The 21219-nt window shown below is 41.3% G+C and overlaps 1 protein-coding gene across 8 annotated transcripts in view; it reads right to left on the bottom strand.

Moving 5' to 3' along the window:
• The window catches only part of elf2b (E74-like factor 2b (ets domain transcription factor)), a 101307-nt gene that overhangs the window by 19560 nt on the left and 60528 nt on the right, over window positions 1–21219 (bottom strand). For 3 of the 8 annotated variants that reach the window (XM_061880831.1, XM_061880830.1, XM_061880834.1), the window contains exons 2-5: window positions 19963–20125; window positions 19665–19899; window positions 679–792; window positions 299–505 (exon numbers count right to left, since the gene is read on the bottom strand). In XM_061880831.1, the coding sequence (XP_061736815.1) occupies window positions 299–505; window positions 679–792; window positions 19665–19899; window positions 19963–20037 (631 nt within the window). In that variant the 5' untranslated portion in view covers window positions 20038–20125. Of the gene's footprint in view, window positions 1–298; window positions 506–678; window positions 793–5002; window positions 5202–19664; window positions 19900–19962; window positions 20126–20226; window positions 20304–21219 lie in introns of those variants that run through there. The other 5 variants (XM_061880833.1, XM_061880835.1, XM_061880832.1 and 2 more) reach the window with 4 other exon arrangements.

Raw genomic sequence — 21219 nt, 5'->3', positions numbered from 1 at the left:
TGACATTCCCTTTAGCGCAGCTCCATCTATACATAACGTAACCCCAGTCTCTACTGTAGCATCTATTCTATGCGCCTTATAATGCGGTACGCCTTGTATATGAACAAAATATTAAAATATGCCATTCATTGAAGGTGCGCCTTAAAATACGGTACCCTAAGATTTTTTTGTTTTTTGCGGTCCCTTTTAGTTAGAAAAGTATCGAAATACATTTTGGTACCGGTACCAAAATATTGGTATTAAGACAACCCTATAGTGCATGCATGTGTGCAATATGATGACAGAACACTTAATTTACCTCTTCTCTTCCTGACAGGCTCATGGCTGCGTTCCGGCTCTGGCTCCTCCAACAGACTTCCTAAATCTTCTTCTTCTTCTTCGTCATCGTCGTCGTCGTCTTCGCAGCAGTCTTCTGTGGAGATCTCCACCTCAGTCTCTGCGATGTCAGGACGCATGGCAGCATGGAGGAAGTCTGGCGTTGTTACATACGGCGGAATAAAAGCTTCTACATAGTGGAGAGAAAGAGGAATAGCTCTGAATTTGATTTCTATTCATATTAACGTTTACTTGAAATGATTGTCTTTAACTATCTGATTGTATGCTAGTAAATTGGCTCAACAAAACAAAAAAGAAATTGGGATTTACACAAAGACAAAAAAGGAATCATCGTAACCTTACCTGGACTACAGTCTTCTCTGACACTGGATGGTGAGTCCATGTGTAGGAGAGCCTGTGCAGCCTCGATGGTCTTGTCAGAGCAGTGCACACTGGCACTATGGACAGACGCCTCCACTACATAACACAAACATCAACAAAACTATTAGAGGGAATATATATAGGTATTAGTACTACCATTTCCAGATCTACTGTATATTTTTCAGTGCTCTTCTATGTTGGACTTCTTGTTTGCTTTTGCTTTATTTATATTGTTATACAGTAAAACTACCGTATTTTACAGATAATAGGGCGCACCGGATTATAAGGCGCACCACCGATGAGCGGGTTTAGTCAGGTCTATTTTCATACAAAAGGTGCACCGGACTATGGGGCGCATTAAAGGGGTGTTTTTTTTTCTAAATGTAAAACACTTCTCTTGTTGTCTACATAACTTGTAATGGTGGTTCTTTGGTGGTCAAAATGCTGCACAGATTATGATTTACTGATCATCTTCAAGCCGCACCGTTTGGGGGCGGTCTTATATACGTGGCTCACCTTCGGCAGCGTCTTTTCTGCGTCATCTTTGTTGTAGCGGTGTAGCGTACAAGGATGGGAGTGGAAAAAGTATCAAAAGATGGAGCTCACTGTTTTAATGACATTCAGACTTTACTTCAATCAATAATGGAGCAGCATCTTCTTATCCGTGGTTCACTAGTGCAACATTCTTTGTGTTAAAGCTGATGGTGTTTCTGATTGATACAATCATTGCAAATCAAAATGATGATGTCATATTAACCACGCCTTAGCCACACTACCACCCTCGGGCCTATAAAGGTGACAATCAAGGGGACACCCTGTAATCCCTTTCTAACTAAACATATGTTTTGTCAGGGTAACACACTTTTTTTTGACATAGAAATAACCCCCTTGAGACTCAATTTTTTTTGTGTTCACCAACGTATATTGAAATAAGCAAGAACTTTTCAACAAAACAGTGGCCCAGGACTTGAGTTCGAAGTAGAAGGGCTGATACTCAAGCAGGTTCTTATGTATTTACTTATTGGTCAATTCAGGCAAAAAGATTTGAAAAAGTGCAACCAGGAGTTTTGGCTTTTGAGTATGTACTTTAACAATTCTATATATCTAAAATATTTTTTAAATATTTATAGACATTACATTTCTCATAAAATAAATCTTTTTTTTCCTTTACTGATTGTAACCGCAATTTACAATTGCAAAAATCACAAAATCATTGAAAAATCTTGAAAATCCTATTAATGTAATAGAGAAACTGGTCATGTTTTAGTATCTAATTGATAGTATTACCCACCCCAAGCTAGAAGTTATAAAATGGCGCCCTCTTGAGGTAAATGATTACTACTGCTATTTTTCTACACAAATGGGACTGTTAAAACTTCCTAAATGTTTTTCCCCAAACAGATTTAGAGTTTGTGCGATGGCAAAGCAGCTCTGTGCACGTTTTGACTTTTACACCACATGTTGAGTTGAGTTTGAGTTTCTTTTGGAACATGCAAGCATACAACATGATACGTCACAATTTCCAGTTTCTTAATTCAACATGTTTGACAAAGATTAGGAAGAAGTAGAGTTTATTTAATCCTACCACTTTTACTTTACATAGCAGTTGCTAAAACTTGAGTTCACTTCCTGTTCTCAATGTATTCACAATATACTCCATTACTAATACCATTTAAAATATATAAATACATAAATAATTAGTGAAATAAATTATATTTAATATGATGAAATAAATAAGATTATCTAAAAAATGAATGGATGGATTAAATAAATTCAGAATGTTTATCTTGGTTCTTCTTCTTTGCAATTTGTAAACACTAAGTTTGCAGAGTTTCTTTAAGTGGATGATATTAGGACATTGTTTGATTTCCAGGGGTGTCAAATTTATTTTAGAGTAGGGGCCACATGGAGAAAAATTGACTGCCGAGCGGGTTGGACTGGTAAGATCAGGGCACGATAATTTAAAAATAAAGACAACTTCAGATTGTTTAAAAATAGAACAAGTACATTCTCAAAATGTACAAAAGAATGTGCTGTTTTTTTACACTTACATGTTGCAGTTTATAGTATTCTCTCTTTGTCGTTATTTATACTTTCTGAATAAATTATGTGTAAAGTTCATCAGTCAACTCATTGGTGTTGATTTTCAATCTATCAAGATAAAAAAAATATCAAAATCAAATTACAGGATGTTATCTATGTAGTTTGCTCATTTTCCTTGACTGGTGCACTAATCTGTTTTTTTATTTTTTTTTTACATATGTAGCATAAACTATAAAGATACAAAGAATTGCTATTGCGACATCTAGTGAGCACTTTTAGAACAGCAATTTCTTCCATTCAAAACGTTTGGCTATTTTTTATAATTAGCAAGATGAAATCTGTTTTGACGTCTGACACTCCTGGGTTAATCTATTCAATATTTTTAATTCCACACACTGATATACTGAACATCTTGTAAGTTGTACGTGCATACAAATGTTTTGAATTACATTTTTCTCTTTAGACTATATTTCTCTTTTGTTGAGAAGAATTGTTGTATATTCTTGGGTAGCAGATTATAGTTTGCTTTGTGCATAATTTTAGCTGTTTGCAAATTCACAATGTCGTAGAATTTCAGCATTTTCGATTCAATTAATAAAGGGTGTGAATGTTCTCTATATGTGCATCACACAAGTTATATTCAATTGGATTCTTGAAATTTTAGAAAGTGCAAAGTTGGTTGGCGGGGAAGATATGCCGCTAATGATTACTATTGTTTGGAAAAAAATAAAAAGAACTGCAATGAGCATGCATGTCATATCTGGGGTCCTGAGAAGAAACAGAGAGCACCTGCTGTTGCCAATCAACGGTGGGAAACACGAGAGCATGTTCCAGCCAGCGCTCTCCATGTTTGGATATTGCACTGAAGCAATAGGTACTGCATAGGGCTATCTTTAGATTGTCTCCCTCATTTGTCCGGCTCAAAAACAAATACGACATGCTTAAATGCAAGGAGGAAACATGCTGCAAAATATAAGCCAAACTGAATGATATCAGAGCCTCCATAAAACTAAATCATTTGGTCTTTGTTGCACTACATTAATATGTCAACAATTACAACGTCAAATAAAAAGCAAGCTCCTGATCAAGTTGCATGAAAAGTACAAGTGTTGCACAAAACAGTATTTTATGAGTGGAGATAATGTTCTGATAAATGTCCTTAATATCAGCTGATTAACAAAAAGTAGTGCAGCTTGAGATGACTTCCGTGTTTACACTCCTAAACCTTTCCCTCCAGTTCTCTTCAAATGAGCAAAGCAGTCCCACTGTCACCCAACACCCATCGCACCAACAATTGGCTGAACTTCAGCTGAAGACCCACCCTTTAGTGACGCAATTACGCTAAACGAACGTTATTCACCGAAAGGTGTGTCAATCAAAATACAAGCTCCTCCCTTCGGACAACGCTTCCGCCATCAAAATAGGACTTAAAACGTTGGCAAATTCGACGAATTGGACGCATTTTCAGCACAAAATAAAATTTAAAATGTAACTTTCGGACAGTTTGGACAGCATTAAAACATATAGTATAACTCAACACCGGACTAAGAGGGGGGAAAGCGACAAGGCCAACCCACGCTGTGACCACACGCTAAACACGATAACGGAAACAATAGAAACATTTCAATAATCGGCAAAATACACAAAAAATACTTTTGCAACCACCAGCCAAAACATAATATGGATAAAGTGAATTAATTATACACCGAAGGACCATAAACGTTGAAATTGTAGAAAACGTATGAACGTAATCACGCCACAAATACTTTTAAAAGTCCAATGCAATGGGAAAAAAACAACTTAACATTATCGAGCGATAATGTTAATAAAAAGGCCAACATGTGCTCGAATATGCCATATTTAAAGTAACGAGACTAAAACCACATGTCCTTGCAGGCAGACAGCGTGGCAAAGGCGCAGGAAAGACAACACTTTTTTGCACTTCCTGGTTTTCCTGAGCCGACACCCGTTATTCTAGAACACGGCGTCGTACACATCTACTAATCTCACATGCACAGTCACAATCCTTCACATCGGCGGCTAACCGTGCAGAATAATGGGAGCTGCGGGATGTTTTTCCCTCTAAATGTGTGTGCAGAAGTCGTTAGCAAAGCCGTGCAGGTTGCTAGCAAGGTGATCACTTCCTGATAGTCCTCCATTACTCCTCTGCGGAGTGAGCGAGCGCAGTCTAGGCGAGCGACCTGAGCCTTGCGTGCACGGTAACTCTCAGATCGGGCTGTACGAGTACAAAACGATACATTACCGGCTTTAATGAGTAGATCGAGCTGGTTTGCATGTCCCTCGAGTTGCGAAGTCGCCATGTTTCCCCTTGCTGAATATTTCACATTGACTTCTCACTCAATTGTATGGGAAGCAACTATCTCAAATCACTCCGCCGCGCAGAGGAAATTGTCAAATTCAAATGGGGACACGTAACGACGCCAGTGAGGTATTCATCCGCGGCCGACACAGGAAATCCTTCCGTTGCCCTCCCTTTACATGTGTGGTCAAGACGTCAACTAAAAGCGGCAGTGACGTAACTTTCATTTTACACTATTGTAAAAATTGGAAAATTCACTCCATACTTAACTCCAGGCAAAAAAAATTCTCATAAATGTCGATTCATGAAAGTAAAGCCTATATTTTGTAATTGGCTAATGGTTTACAATTATCAATCAAATCTTGGAGAATTATTAAGAGAACAAAATCCCTTGAATTGATATCTTTGTTAAAACATTTAAAGTGATTTAGGTAACTCATTTTGTCTTTTCTCTGTATTTGCTTTTGTTTTCTTTCCTTGTTGTTGTTGTGTGAATTATAAATGTATGTTTGTTGTTCAATAAAAAAGTAAAAAAAAACACACAAAAAACATACTTAAAAAGTCTATTTGGATTTTTCTTTAACCTGAGTTTATTAACTTGTCGAAAATATAAACAAATTATTTCAAATTATTAAAATACACGTTTGTCCCAACAAAAAGTACCCGTTTAAATCACCAGTTTCGAAAGTGCAGAACGAAGGACGGTACAGCTGTTTTTTAATGTAAAAAAATTAAATAAATACATGAATACCAATTTGTAAGTAATTACAAAATTAAAATTAATTTAAAAAATAGATTAAAATCAAACACAATAATTTGATCTAGTTTACAAATGTAAACATATAAAAAGTAGCTTCCAAATCCTCTAAAGTAACGTTTGGGCACTCCTAGTTTATATACGGAAACCGAAATACCATTTTACAAAACATGTTTCTATGTTACACATTTTCGACTCACAAGAATGGAATGAAATGAACAACAAAGCACAATACACAGTCCCTTTCAATTGTATTTCACTTGCATTCTCTAATTATCCAACCATCCATCCATTACCTACCGCTTGTCCCTCGGGGCCATTACATTTGTAAAAATTGACTGAGAGCTTAACTTAAAAAGGAAACTTAGTGGGCACCTTGTCCACAAGATGACGCTGCATATCTTCAGTAAATAGCTGGTGCGTTGGATGAGGAGATGCAAATATAACGTTTGTAATATTCCCATTTAATATTCTATATTATATTCTCATAGAAACAGGGGTGTTTAAACCTTTTCCAGGAGAAAAGATATTATTGATATTTATTATATATTTTTTTAATAAAACATCAATAAAATCAATCAAACCATGCTAAAAGGTAAATACACATTAAAAAAAGGGGGCAATGTATCACATTTTACTTAATCATTTTTTTCCAAATATATTTTTAATAAATACACCAAAATATTATATAACCATTATCTAGGCTGACAGATTTTTCAGGTTTTTTTTACTTTTACAAAAGATTAACTCTCTAAAAGGGATCGATAATACTCATTTTAGGTCCTAATACTCATTTTAGGTCCTTTGTATTTAATCTTTTGAATCCTATGGAGCGGTTACACATGATTAACCTTGCAAAAAGTTTTGCAGATCTGCAGTTTCATTGCATTTTCTGCATCCCATGAAAACGGTCGGTGCAATGAGCACCATCCCTTTTGCCCTCCTCGATTACCACTGTGGCCACTTCTCTGTGATTGGTCATACACAGGAGTGCAGTCATCCACTTATACAAACCCCAAAAAGTTGGCACATTGTGTAAATCATAAATAAAAACAGAATACAATGATTTGCAAATCCATCCATCCTTCCATTTTCTAACGCTTATTCCCTTTGGGGTCGCTGGTGCCTATCTCAGCTACAATCAGGCGGAAGGTGGCGTATACCTTGGAAAAGTCGGATTTGCAAATATTTCTCAACTAATATTCAATTAAATAGACTGTAAAGACAATATATTTAATGTTCAAACTGAAAAAAAACATTTAGTTTTTTGGCAAATAATCATTAACTCCGATTTTAATGACTCCTCTCTAAGCTGCCACCTCATCGTGGTAGAGGAGTTTGCGTGTCCCAATGATCCTAGGAGCTATGTTGTCTGGGGGCTTTAACCCCCCTGGTAGGGTCTCCCAAGACAAAGTAGTCCTAGGTGAGGGATCAGACAAAGAGCAGCTCAAAGACCTCTATGACGAACACAGACGAAGGACCCAGATTTCCCTCGCCTGGACTTGGGTCACCAGGCCCCCCCCCCCCTCTGGAGCGAGGCCCAGAGATGGGGCACGATGGCGAGCGCCTGGTGGCCGGGTGTCCCCATGGGGCCCGACCGGGCACAGCCCGAAGAGGCAACGTGGGTCCCCCTTCCAATGGGCTCACCACCCATAGCAGGGGCCATAGAGGTTGGGCGCAATGTGAGCTGGGCGGGAGCCAAAGGCAGGACACTTGGCAGTCCGATCCTCGGCTACATAAGCTAGCTCTTGGGGAAAGAGCCTGAGCTAGTTTGGAAGGTGGAGAAGTTCCGGCTAGTTGGACTCACTTTGACACACAGCAAGGGCTCTGGAACCAGTTCTCTTGAGAGGGGCTGGACTCTCTTCCACTCGGGCGTTGCTAGCAGTGAGAGGCGATGGGCTGGGGTGGGAATTCTTGTTGCCCCCCCGGCTCAAAGCCTGCACGTTGGAGTTCAACCCAGTGGACGAAAGGGTAGCTTCCCTCCGCCTTCGGATGTGGGGACGGGTTCTGACTGTTGTTTGAGCTTACGTGCCAAACGGCAGCTCAGAGTACCCGCCCTATTTGGATTCACTCAAGGGAGTATTTGAGAGTGCACTCCGGGTGATTCCCTCATTCTACTGGGGGACTTCAACGCTCATATTGGCAAAGACAGTGGAACCTGGAGAGGCGTGATGGGGAAGAATGGTCGCCCGGATCTGAACCCCAGTGGTGTTTTATTATTGGACTTTTGTGCTCATCACAGATTGTCCATAACGAACACCATGTTCAAACATAAGGGGGTCCATATGTGCACTTGGCACCAGAACACCCTAGGCCGCAGTTCCATGATCGACTTTGTAGTTCTGTCATCGGATTTGCAGTCTCATGTTTTGGACACTCGGGTGAAGAGAGGGGCGGAGCATTCTACCGATCACCACCTGGTGGTGAGTTGGCTGCGTTGGTAGGGGAGTATACCAGACAGACCTGGCAGGCTCCAACGCATTGTGAGGGTTTGCTGGCAACGCCTAGCAGAGTCTCCTGTCAGAGAGAGTTTCAATTGGCGCCTCCAGAAGAACTTTGAACATGTCACAAGGGAGGCACTGGACGTGGAGTCCAAGTAGACGACGTTCCGTACCTCCATTGTCAAGGCGGCCGATTGGAGCTGTGGCCGCAAGGTGGTTGGTGCCTGTTGTGGTGGTAATCCTAGAACCCGTTGGTGGACACCAGCGGTGAGGGATGCCGTCAAGCTGAAGAAAAAGTCCTATAGGTCTCTTTTGGCTCATAAGACTCCGGAGGCAGCAGAAAGGTACCAACAGGCAAAGCGATGTGCGGAAGCAAAAACTCGGACACGGGAAAAGTTCGGGGAAGCCCATGGAAAATGACTTCTAGACGGTTTCGAAGCGATTCTGGACCACCATCCTCCGCCTCAGGAAAGGGAAGCAGTGCAATGTTAACACCGTGTATGGATGAGATAGTGTTCCACTGACCTCGACTGCAGATGTTGTGGATCGGTGGAGGGAATACTTTGAAGACCTCCTCAATCCTACCAACACGTCTTCCTAAGAGGAAGCAGTGCTTGGGGCCTCTGTGGTGGGCTCTCCTATTTCTGGGGCTGAGGTTGCCGAGATAGTTAAAAAGCTCCTCGATGGCAAGGCCCCAGGGGTGGATGAGATCCGCCCAGAGTTCCTTAAGGCTCTGGATGATGTGGGGCTGTCTTGGTTGACAAGACTCTGCAACATCGCGTGGACATCGGGGAAGGTACCTCTGGATTGGTAGACCGGGGTGGTGGTTTCTCTTTTCAAGAAGGGGAACCGGAGGGTGTGTTCCAATTATCGTGGGATCACACTACTCAGCTTTCCCGGTAAGGTCTGTTCAGGTGTACTGGAGAGGAGGCTTGGCCATATAGTCAAACTTCGGATTCAGGAAGAACAGTGTGGTTTTCGTCCTGGTCGTGGAAATGTGGGACAACTTTATACTCTCAGCAGGGTCCTTGAGGGTGCATGGGAGTTTGCCCAACCAGTCTCTATGTGCTTTTTGGACTTGGAGAAGGCGGGCAGTGCTCAGAGAGTATGGGATAACGGACTGTCTGATTGTGGCGGTCCACTGCCTGTATGATCAGTGACAGAGCTTGGTCCGCATTGCCAGCAGTAAGTCGGACCCGTTTCCAGTGAGGGTTGGACTCCGCCAAGGCTGCCCTTTGTCACTTATTCTGTTCATAACTTTTATTGACAGAATTTCTGGGCGCAGTCAAGGCGTTGAGGGGATCTGGTTTGGTGGGTGCAGGATTGGGTCTCTGCTTTTTGCAGATGATGTGGTACTGATGGCTGCATCTGGCCAGGATCTTCTGCTCTCCCTGGATCGGTTCGCAGCCTAGTGTGAAGCGACTGGGATGGGAATCAGCACATCCAAGTCCGAGTCCATGGTTCTTGCCCGGAAAAGGGTGGAGTGGCGGTTTGGAGAGGAGCTCTTGCCCCAAGTGGAGGAGTTCAAATACCTCAGTCTTGTTCACAAGTGAGGGAAGAGTGGATCGTGAGATCGACAGGCGGATCGGTGCGGCGTCTTCAGTAATGCGGACGTTGTACCGGTCCGTTGTGGTGAAGAAGGAGCTGAGCCGGAAGGTAAAGCTCTTAATTTACCGGTCGATCTACGTTCCCATCCTCACCTATGGTCATGAGCTTTGGGTCATGACCGAAAGGATAAGATCACGGGTACAAGCGGCCGAAATGAGTTTCCTCCGCCGTGTGGCGGGGCTCTCCCTTAGAGATAGGGTGAGAAGGTTTGTCATCCGGAAGGAGCTCAAAGTAAATCCGCTGCTCCTTCACATCGAGAGGAGCCAGGTGAGGTGGTTCGGGCATCTGGTAAGGATGCCATCTTAACGCCTCCCTCGGGAGGTGTTTTGGGCACGTCCCACTTGTAGGAGGCCACAGGGAAGACCCAGGACACGTTGGGACGTCTATCTCTCCTGGCTGGCCTGGGAACGCCTCGGAATCCCCTGGGAGGAGCATGGACAAAGTGGCTGGGGAGAGGGAAGTCTGGGCTTCCCTGCTTAGGCTGCTAACATCCCCGTGACTCAACCTTGGATAAACGGAAGAAGATGGATGGATGGATGGCTGGATGGATAGCAGCAACACATTGCAAAAAAAGTTGGTACAGGGGCATTTTTACCACTGTGTTACATGGCCTTTCCTTTTAACAACACTCAGTAAACGTTAGGGAATTGAGGAGACTAATTTTTGAAGCTTTTCAGGTGGAATTATTTCTCATTCTTGCTTGATGTACAGCTTAATTTGTTCAACAGTCCAGGGTCTTCGTTGTAGTATTTTAGGCTTCATATTGCGCCACAGATTTTCAATGGGAGACAGTTCTAGACTACAGGCAGGCCAGTCTAGTACCCCGCACTCTTTTACTACAAAGCCACGCTGTTGTAACACGTTGTTTGGCATTGTCTTGCTGAAATAAGCAGTGGCGTCCATGAATAAAACCTTGCTTGGATGGCAACATATGCTCCAAAACCTGTATGTACCTTTCAGCATTAATGGTGCCTTCACAGATGTGTAAGTTACCCATGTTTTGGGAAAGTAATACACCCCCAATCCATCACAGATGCTGGGTTTTGAACTGTGCGCCTAGAACAATCTGGATGGTTCTTTTCCTCTTCGTTCCGGAGGACACAATGTCCAAAATTTCCAACAACTATTTGAAATGTGGACTTGTCATACCACAGAACACTTTTCCACTTTGCATCAGTCTATCTTAGATGAGCTCGGGCCCAGCAAAGCCGGCGGCGTTTCTGGGTGTTGTTTTTAAATGGCTTTCGTTTTGCATAATAGAGTTTTAACTTGCACTTATATATGTAGGGACCATCTGTAATTACTGACAGTGGTTTTCTGAAGTGTTTCTGAGTCCATGTGGTGATAACCTTTACACACCCATGTCGCCTGTTGATGCAGTACTGCCTGAGGGGATCGAAGATCACGGGCATGCTGCTAACATGCAGTGATTTATCCAGATTCTCTGAACCTTTAGATGATATTACGGACAGTAGATGGTGAAATCCCTAAATTCCTTGCAATAGCTCGTTGAGAAATGTTGTTCTTAAACTGTTCGACAATTTGCTCATGCATTTGTTCACTAAGTGGTGAGTGACCCTTGTCCCATCCTTTTTTGGGAATGACTGAGCATTTCATGGGAGCTGCTTTTATACCCAATCATGGACCCCACCTCTTCCCAATTCGCTTTTTCACCTGTGGGATGTTCCATATAAGTGTTTGATGAGCATTCCTCAACTTTCTCAGTCTTTTGCCACTTGTTTCAGCTTTTTTGAAACATGCAGGCATCAAATTCCAAATGAGCTGATATTTGCAAAACAAAGTTTCTCAGTTTGGATGTTAAATATCTTGTCTTTGTAGTATACTCATTTGAATATAGGTTGAAAAGGATTTCCAAATCATTGTCCATCCATCCATCATCTTCCGCTTATCCGAGGTCGGGTCGCGGGGGCAGCAGCCTAAGCAGGGAAGCCCAGACTTCCCTCTCTCCAGCCACTTCGTCTAGCTCTTCCCGGGGGATCCCGAGGCGTTCCCAGGCCAAATCATTGTATTCTGTTTTTATTTACGATTTACACAACGTGCCAACTTCGCTGGTTTTGGGGTTTATACTACGTGGTGTGCATTAAAAGTAAGCAGCAGGAAGTGTTTATAGCGCCACATGTCTGCTCGATTGCAGCTTTGCTGTGGGCTATCAGGAGTCATAGGTAGGGATAGTCATAAGAAGAATCCATTGTCTGAAAACCCTTCTCCGTCCTTAAAGTCTCATATTTGGAGATACAAGCTTTTACACTGAAATACGTAAACAGACAAAGAGAATAAGACGAAAGCAGCGTGCCATTATTGTTCAGTAGAGATGTGGAATGGGGCTACAAACTGTAATTATTAATGCTGTACTTCAGCCAATAATGATTATTTTCTCCCCACTCTCAGCTTTTCCCTGACACGGGTCACCACAGCAAGTAAATCGCATTCATTCATTATTATCCACCACAAATTTGTTCCAATAAGGTTAAATGGAGGTAAAATAATCTTTTACACTGCTCTGAGTGTTACTGTTGCATTTGTCTGTTTTATTGCACTTTCATCAAAAACAAACTTGTAAAGTTGATGTGTCCTAAGTAGGATACAGGTCAACTTATGCCCTGTGATGAGGTGGCGACTTGTGCAGGGTGTAGCCCGCCTTCAACCTGAATGCAGCTGAGATAGGCTCCAGCACCCCCCGCGACCCGTAAAGGGACAAACAGTAGAAAATGGATGGATAGAAGTTGGGCCTTATGACATACCTGTCAACAGTGGTGTTACTACAAAATTCAAAAGATGCGAACGCGCAAAGATCTTTTCGCTCAAAACTTATTAGCACTGTATTAAAATTACACAACAAACACTGAATAAATGTAATTGGCTGAAACTTGAACGGGAAAAAAGCTTTAGTGATTTTTGGTATGATGAGATGGCCCAAAACACATGAGGACAGTGTTAGTTACCAAACAACTATAGCAAACAGGGAAATGTTACACAGATGATAGAATTGCAAATGAACTTGCAAAGCACTACGGAGTTGACCTGAAAACAGAGGAGGTCCTGGTGGGAAAACACTTTTCCAGATTTTCAGTAAAGTGGGCGTAGCACAGATTGGATAATAAGCGCTGACAAAGGGTCGCCACCCTACGCTGTGAAGTGAAGGTAAAGCAAATGATTGATGATCATAGCGAATAAGGACAGGTTATATTACTGTAGTTTACGGACCATAGGGCGCACAGGATTATAAGGCGCACTGCCGATGAATGGTCTATTTTTTATGTTTTTTCATATATAAAGCGCCCCGGATTAAAGGGCGCATTAAAGGAGTCATATTTTAATTTTTTTGTAAATTTAAAACACTTCCCTGTGGTCTACATAACATGTAATGGTGGTTCTTTGGTCAAAATGTTGCATAGATTATGTTTTACAGATCCTCAGTCGCTTCCCGATACGCCGTTTTTGGGGCGGTCTATTTACGTGGCTCACCTTCGACAGAGTGTTCTACTCGTCATCTTTGTTGTAGCGGCGTAGCGTGCAAGGACGGGAGTGGAAGAAGTGTCAAAAGATGGAGCTAACTGTTTTAATGACATTCAGACTACTTAAATCAATAAAAGAGCAGCATCTCCTCAGGACGGGAGTGAAAGAAGTGTCAAAAGATGGAGGTAACTGTTTTAATGACATTCAGACTACTTAATTCAATAAAACAGCAGCATCTCCTCATCTGCCGGAAATGTGTCCAATGAAAATCGTCCGACTGGAACTCTCTAATAACTGAAGTTCCTTGGGTGAATAATGTAAACTCACTACACCGGTATGTTTTAGCGCTTTCATGGCAGATACAAGTAAGAACTGTACAATACTTTATATTGGAAATGGCAATAGCGGAGTATGAACCTCCCATAACAGGAAGATAGCGAAAAAGAAGAAGCTTATCGACTACGGTGTCCACACGGACTACAAAGGTGTATGCGTACAATTTTTCAGGACTTATGCAGATCCCCAATACAGATCAGCAGGGAGAAGAAGGTAAGGAAAGTTTCTTCCGCATAACATTGCGAAACGAAATGCCAGATAATGTCTTACCTTATACACACACTATAATAATACTTGCATGTTGAACCACAATACAATCCATCAAACGCTGCAGCTTCATAGCTTACCAAAGTCCTACTAAAACATTTTGATGGAATTTTGAGCGCTGTGTATAATGTTCTATATTTTCAATGGAACATATAAAATGTTGGTGTTGTTTACTTGAGTCATATTGCACTTTACACGTATCTCTTGTGTGTGACTGCCATTTAGTGGTCACTCTCATCATTACACCATGTACCAAATAAAATAGCTTCGAGGGCGGTAAGCAAAGTCAGAATTATTCCTTACATTAGGTGCGCCGGGTTATAAGACGCACTGTCCAGAAAATATGGTGTTATTTATTTAAACTCACATTCCTGCATTTTCATATTGAATTTGTCTGCACCTTTTTGTAAAATAAATACATACATACAAATTTAAACCTAATTATTTAACTATATATATAATATTTATTATAGGGGTCTTAAGAATTAAAATGTGTAGGTTACACAAGAGGGGTCTCCACTGAGTGTCTGTCACCCATAGAGGGTTTTGGTCGTGTGATGAGGAGGGATTGTGACTATAATGGTAGAAAGATGCTGGAATTGGGTTAGCCAGCGAGGAGAGGAAGAGAAAGACCAAAGAGTAAATTTCTAGATGTGGTTCAAAAGGAAATGTGCCAAGTGGAACGGAAGATATAAGGACGGGGCAAAATAGAAACATGTGATCCGGTATTGCAGCCCCTAATGGGACAAAAGTAGAAGAACAACAAAATGTATAAAAGCCAACTATAGAAGCCTGTTTTTACACTTGGGGGCGCTGTAGGCTCAAGCATCTTGCCACAGAGAGGCATACGATTAATGACCACATTTAAAGCGAAATCAAGAGCACTGTTGTCATGTACGTCTGGAACCCTGAAGTTACTGGGACTTCATTTTTTGTTAAAGCCAAATAAATGGCTGACATTGCATCAAAACGACACCTTGGATTGATTTTTTTTTTATCCGCCACAACATGTTCTACAGCAATAGCAGCTAGGGATCATCATTAGCCCAGCATTAGGCTGGCTATGATGAAATGTATCAAACTGGCCCTCGCAGCCTTAAATTTTCTTGAATGCGGACCTTGGTGGGAAAAATTTAGACATCCCTGTTGTAAATTATTATTTCATATTTAATTATTTTTTCATTCAAATTATTTGAGAATTGTAGTTATTTGTAATGTTTTGTTTTGTATTTTCTTTCCTAACTGTATGCAAACTGAACTGACCTCTGCCCTTTAAATCAAGGTATATCCAGAACCGTGATCATGGCATAGCGTTACATCCCAGTTCCTTTTGTAGGGACCATTACAGGTCACTTTAAATACAACTTATAACTAATATACAAACCCCGTTTCCATATGAGTTGGGAAAGTGTGTTGGATGTAAATACAAACGGAATACAATGATTTGCAAATCCTTTTCAACCCATATTCAGTTGAATGCACTACAAAGACATGATATTTGATGTTCAAACTCATAAACTTTTATTTTTTTTTTGCAAATAACAATTAACATGTGCCAAAGTAATTGGGAAAGGGCATGTTCACCATTGTGTTACATCACCTTTTCTTTTAACAACACATAATATAACGTTTGGGAACTGAGGAAACTAATTGTTGAAGCTTTGAAAGTGGAATTCTTTCTCATTCTTGTTTTATGTAGAGCTTCAGTCGTTTAACAGTCCGGGGTCTCCGCTGTTGTATTTTACGCTTCATAATGCGCCACACATTTTCGATGGGAGATATGTCTGAACTGCAGGCGGGCCAGGAAAGTATCCGTACTCTTTTACTACGAAACCACGCTGTTGTAACACGTGGCTTGGCATTGTCTTGCTGAAATAAGCAGGGGCGTCCATGATAACGTTTCTTGGATGACAACATATGTTGCTCCAAAACCTGTATGAACCATTCAGCATTAATGGTGCCTTCACAGATGTGTAAGTTACCCATGCATTGGGCACTAATACACCCCCATACCATCACAGATGCTGGCTTTTGAACTTTGCACCTATAACAATCCAGATGGTTATTTTCCTCTTTGTTCCAGAGGACACCACGTCCACAGTTTCCAAATATAATTTGAAATGTGGACTCGTCAGACCACAGAACACTTTTCCACTTTGCATCAGTCCATCTTAGATGAGCTCGGGCCCAGCGAAGCCAGCGGCGTTCTTTGGTGTTGTTGATAAATGGGTTTTGCTTTGCATAGCAGAGTTTTAACTTGCACTTACAGATGTAACAACCGACTGTAGTTACTGACAGTGGTTTTATGAAGTGTTCCTGAGCCCATGTGGTGATATCCTTTACACACTGATCTCGGTTTTTGATGCAGTATCGCCTGATGTTGTGATTTCTCCAGATTCTCTGAACCTTTTGATGATTTTAAGGACCGTAGATGGTAAAATTCCCAAATTCCTTGCAATAGCTCCTTGAGAAATGTTGTTCTAAAACTGTTTGACAATTTGCTTACAAAGTGGTGACCCTCACCCCATCCTTGTTTGTGAATTACTTAGCATTTCATGGAAGCTGTTTTTATACCCAATCATGACAACCACCTTTTGCCAATTAGCCTGCAGACCTGTGGGATGTTCCAAATAAGTGTTTGATGAGTATTTCTCAACTTTATCAGTATTTATTGCCACCTTTCCCAAGTTCTTTGTCACGTGTTACTGGCATCAAATTCTAAAGTTAATGATTATTTGCAGAATAAAACATGTTTATCAGTTGGAACATCAACTATGTTTTCTTTGTAGCATATTCAACTGAATATGGGTTGAAAATGATTTGCAAATCATAGTTTTCTGTTTATATTTACATCTATCACAATTTCCCAACTCATATGGAAACAGGGTTTGTACTACTGTATTTTCTGGACCATAGGGCGCCCCGGATTATAAGGCGCACTACTGATGAATGGTCTATTTTCAATCTTTTTCATTTATAAGGCGCACCGGATTACAGGGCGCATTAAAGGAGTCATATTTTTTATTTTTTTGTGTAAATTCAAAACACTTCTTTGTGGTCTACATAACATGTAGTGGTGGTTCTTTGGTCACAATGTTGCATAGATTATGTTTTACAGATCACCTATGACTGGTAAGGTCATCACTTTTACCACATTTAAAGCACAACCAAGAGCCTTATTGTCATGCATGTCTGAAACCCTAAGGTTATTGGGACTCCTTTTTTTGTTAAAGCCAAATAAATGGGTAACAATGCATCAAAACGACACCTTGGATTGATTTTTCTTTATCCACCACAACATGCTTTACAGCATTAGCAGCTACGGTTCATCATAAGCCGAACATTTGGCTGGCTAATATCAATTTTATCGAACTGAAAATCAACCTTCCAAAGGCAAAACCTAGTAACTCACTTCTAGCTGATTTTGAAAAAACAAAGGAAAACCAATCTATCTTGATGCTGTCTTACAAAGATTTATGAAGTCATCAAACGTATAGATGTTTTCTTGAGCTTTCATTTTCTTGCCGATTGAGCCATGGATTGAATCTGCTCTCATGAACGTGTGCCCTTTCTCCAGATATTTTATCACAATCTCGGGTGGGCCCCATTCTGCGTTTGCACATTGGCCAAGAGCCGTGTACAGCGTCCAGTTTTTATTTTGAATCAAGAACATTACATTTAATGAAGGTGCTTGCAACGTCCTGGGCCAATCTTCCAAATATCCCCTCGTGCCATAATATCATATAATCAGGTTGACCGTCGGCCCCCATTTGTGCAAATGTCTCATTAAAGACAACAAGGCAACTGACAAAGAAGCTCCGATTGGTCCCTTGAGATACAAGTTATTTCTGTTGTATCTACGCGGTTATGTGGTAGTTGCTAGGTTCTGCCATGCGCGTAACAGCTTACTTACGGAACAAATTACAATATCGCATACACTAATGTAAAGCATGTCACCTAGGAACTCCAAAATTATTATCAGCTCAGTTTTGACTAAAATTGAGTTACTGGGTTTTGCCTTTGGACAGGAGAAATTGAACAGCCTTCAATTTTTCTGAATGTGACCCTTGGTGGGAAAAAATAGACACCCCTGTTTTAACTATTATTTCATATTTAATGATTTTTTCATTCATTTTCATTTGAGAATTCTACTTATTGGCAATGTTTTGTTTTGTATTTTCTGGACCAACGGGCGCACCGGATAATAAGGCGCTCTGCCGATGAATGGTCTATTTGCAATCTTTTTTCATATTTAAGGCGCACCGGATTATATTGCGCATTAAAGGAGTCATATTATTATTATCCATCCATTTTCTACCGCTTATTCCCTTTGGGTTCGCGGGTGGCACTGGTGCCTTTTCTCAGCTACAATCGGGCGGAAGGTGGGGTACACCGTGGACAAGTCGCCACCTCATCACAGGGCGAACACAGATAGACAGACAACATTCACACTCACATTCACACACTAGGGCCAATTTAGCGTTGCCAATCAAACTTTGGAAGTGGGAGGAAACCGGAGTACCCGGAGGGAACCCACGTATTCACGGGGAGGATATGCAAACTCCACACAGAAAGATTGAACCCTGACTACTCAGGACCTTCATATTGTGAGACAGACGCACTAACCCCTCTGCCACCGTGAAGCCCTTCATATTACTATTTTTTCTAAATGGAAAACACTTCCTTGTGGTGTACATAACATGTAATGGTGGTTCTTTGGTCGAAATGTTGCATCGATTATGTTTTACAGATAATCTTCAAGCCGCTTTCTGACAGTTGCTTCCGGATTCGCCGTTTTGTGGGCGGCCATATTTACGTGGCTCACCTTCGACAGCGTCTTTTCTCCGTCATCTTTATTGTAGCGGTGTGGCGTGCAAGGACGGGAGTGGAAGAAGTGTCAAAAGATGGAGTTAAGTGTTTTAATGACATTCAGACTTTACCTAAATCAATAACAGAGCAGCAGCTACTCATCCGGAAACAACAAATGTGTCCCGTGAAAAACCCTCCGATCTAAACTCTCACATTGGGTGAATAATGTAAACTCACTACACTGGTACGTTTAGCGCTTTGATGGCGAGTTTACTGAGAAATTTAAGTAAGAACTTTACAGTACTTTATATTAGAAAAGGCAACAGCGGAGGATGAATGTCCCATAACAAGAAGATAGAGAAAAAGAAGAAGCTTATTGATTACAAAGACGGACGTGCGCAGTTTTTGAGGATTTATGCAGATCCCAAATACAGATCAGCAGGTACCGGAAGGTAAGACAAGTTGCTTTTGTATAACATAGTGAAACAAAACACCAGATAATGTGTCTTACCTTATACACACACCACAATAATACTCGTATGTTGAAGCACAGTACCATCCACATAGCAGTGCAGCTTCATAGCTTACCAAACTCGTACTAAAACATTTTGATAGATTTTTGAGCGCCATGTGTAATGCTCTATATTTTCAATGGAACATGTTGGCGTTGTTTACTTGAGTCATATTGCCACCATAATGCAGTCTACACATATCTCTTATGTTTGACGACTGATGTACTGGTCACATGTACCAAATAAAATTGCTTCGAGGTCGGTAAGCAAAACTATAATGATCCCGTACATTAGGCGCACCAGGTAATAAGGAGCACTAACAAGTTTTGAGGGAAAAAAAGTATTTTAAGGGCGCCTTATAGTCTGGAAAGTATGGTATTTAAGCAATACTATCTCACCTGCCCCTTTTTCTGACTCCACATCCTGCTCATTTTCCACTTCCTGCATGATGTTGGCTTTGTCATTGTACACCATCGCCTCAGCTAAGCCGACACCAGGTACTTCCTCCACATTAACGGTTGGGCAGTTTTCAACCTCTCTCCCATCCTCTGCCTCTTCATAGACGTCTTCAATTTCACACTCGTCCTCCACTTGTCCCTCTGGTTCGAGGTCCACATCACACTCTTCCTCCTGCTTGGACATGCAGTTGCCGTCAAAAAAAGGACACACTAAGGAAAACTATGCTGAGCAACCAACCTGCTGGGGGTCTTCCACAGCTGTTACATACTCCACCACAGTCCCACCAGTGTCAACCAAAATCACTGAGGTCATGATTCATGTTCCTCAGTGATGAGCAGTCATGTCACTCTCCACAGGCCCTCTGCCTGGTGGCGTGTCCTGCTGTAGTGAAAGAGAAGCCCTGGGAAGAAAAGACAACAAATTAATACAATGAGAATGTCTGAACAAGTACAAGAGTCATTGTTAATTTTTAAAAGATGCTTATGAAATGCATGTTAACACCTTAAATCAGGGGTCAGCAACCCGCGGCTCTAGAGCCACATGTGGCTCTTAAGCGCCGCCCTAGTGGCTCCTTGGACCTCATTCAGAGATGTGTGAAAATGCAAAAAGATGAAGAAAAGAACATGTTTTAGTTTTGATATATTGTTTATGGAAAACAAAGACGACACAGACCTTCCTAGTTATTATTAATCCCATTGTTTACATTAAACATGCTTCACTGATGAGAGTATTTGGCAAGCACTGTTTTGTCCTACTAATTTCAGCAATCCTTTAACTCATCATAGTTTGTTTAAATGTACAACTTTCTCTGATGCTGCCACTGAAAGACGTATTTTATGCCACTTCTTCTTTGTGTCATTTTGTCTACCAAGCGTTTTATGTTGTGCGTGAATGCACAAAGGTGAGCTTTGTTGATTTTATTGATTTGCTGGAGTGCTTGGATAAACTAGCTGTATGTACATATTGCATCATTATGCCTTGTTTGTAGGTATATTTGAGCTAAATCCATTTCCTTAACTTATGTACTTTGTGCAATTAATTCATATTTGCACGTCTGGTGACACATTATCTATATAAGTAAACATTGATTGATTGATTGATGTAATATTGGCTGCATTTCTCATAGTTGTTTGTGTGCCATGTTGTTCCAGACCACAGCAAATGTTACCCAGCTTGCAAATCATGGCCGGCTCTACGCAGGGGCAAGACGGGGCAGAGCCCCCTTAAATAAATGTCTTGCCCCCTCAAATCAAAATTTGAGAAAGAAAATTTTAATAAACTCACAAAATTACTACATTACAAGTTGACAAAAGTATCTGCACTAGCGGAAAAATCCGCCGAAAAAGGGACACACACGATATAGTAGTGTCGGCTTCCCTCTCATTCCTCCCTCCGCTGTGCGTGTATTCACCATTCCACAGGCTGCGCAGCAGACACACACCCGCACACACCCCTCAGCCCTCAGTAAACATACTGTGGCGTTTCCACAGAAAC

This window comes from Nerophis ophidion, linkage group LG20 (assembly GCF_033978795.1).
Source record: "Nerophis ophidion isolate RoL-2023_Sa linkage group LG20, RoL_Noph_v1.0, whole genome shotgun sequence".
NCBI classification, from domain to species: Eukaryota; Metazoa; Chordata; class Actinopteri; order Syngnathiformes; family Syngnathidae; genus Nerophis; species Nerophis ophidion.
This window is presented reverse-complemented; position numbering and strand designations above follow the sequence as displayed.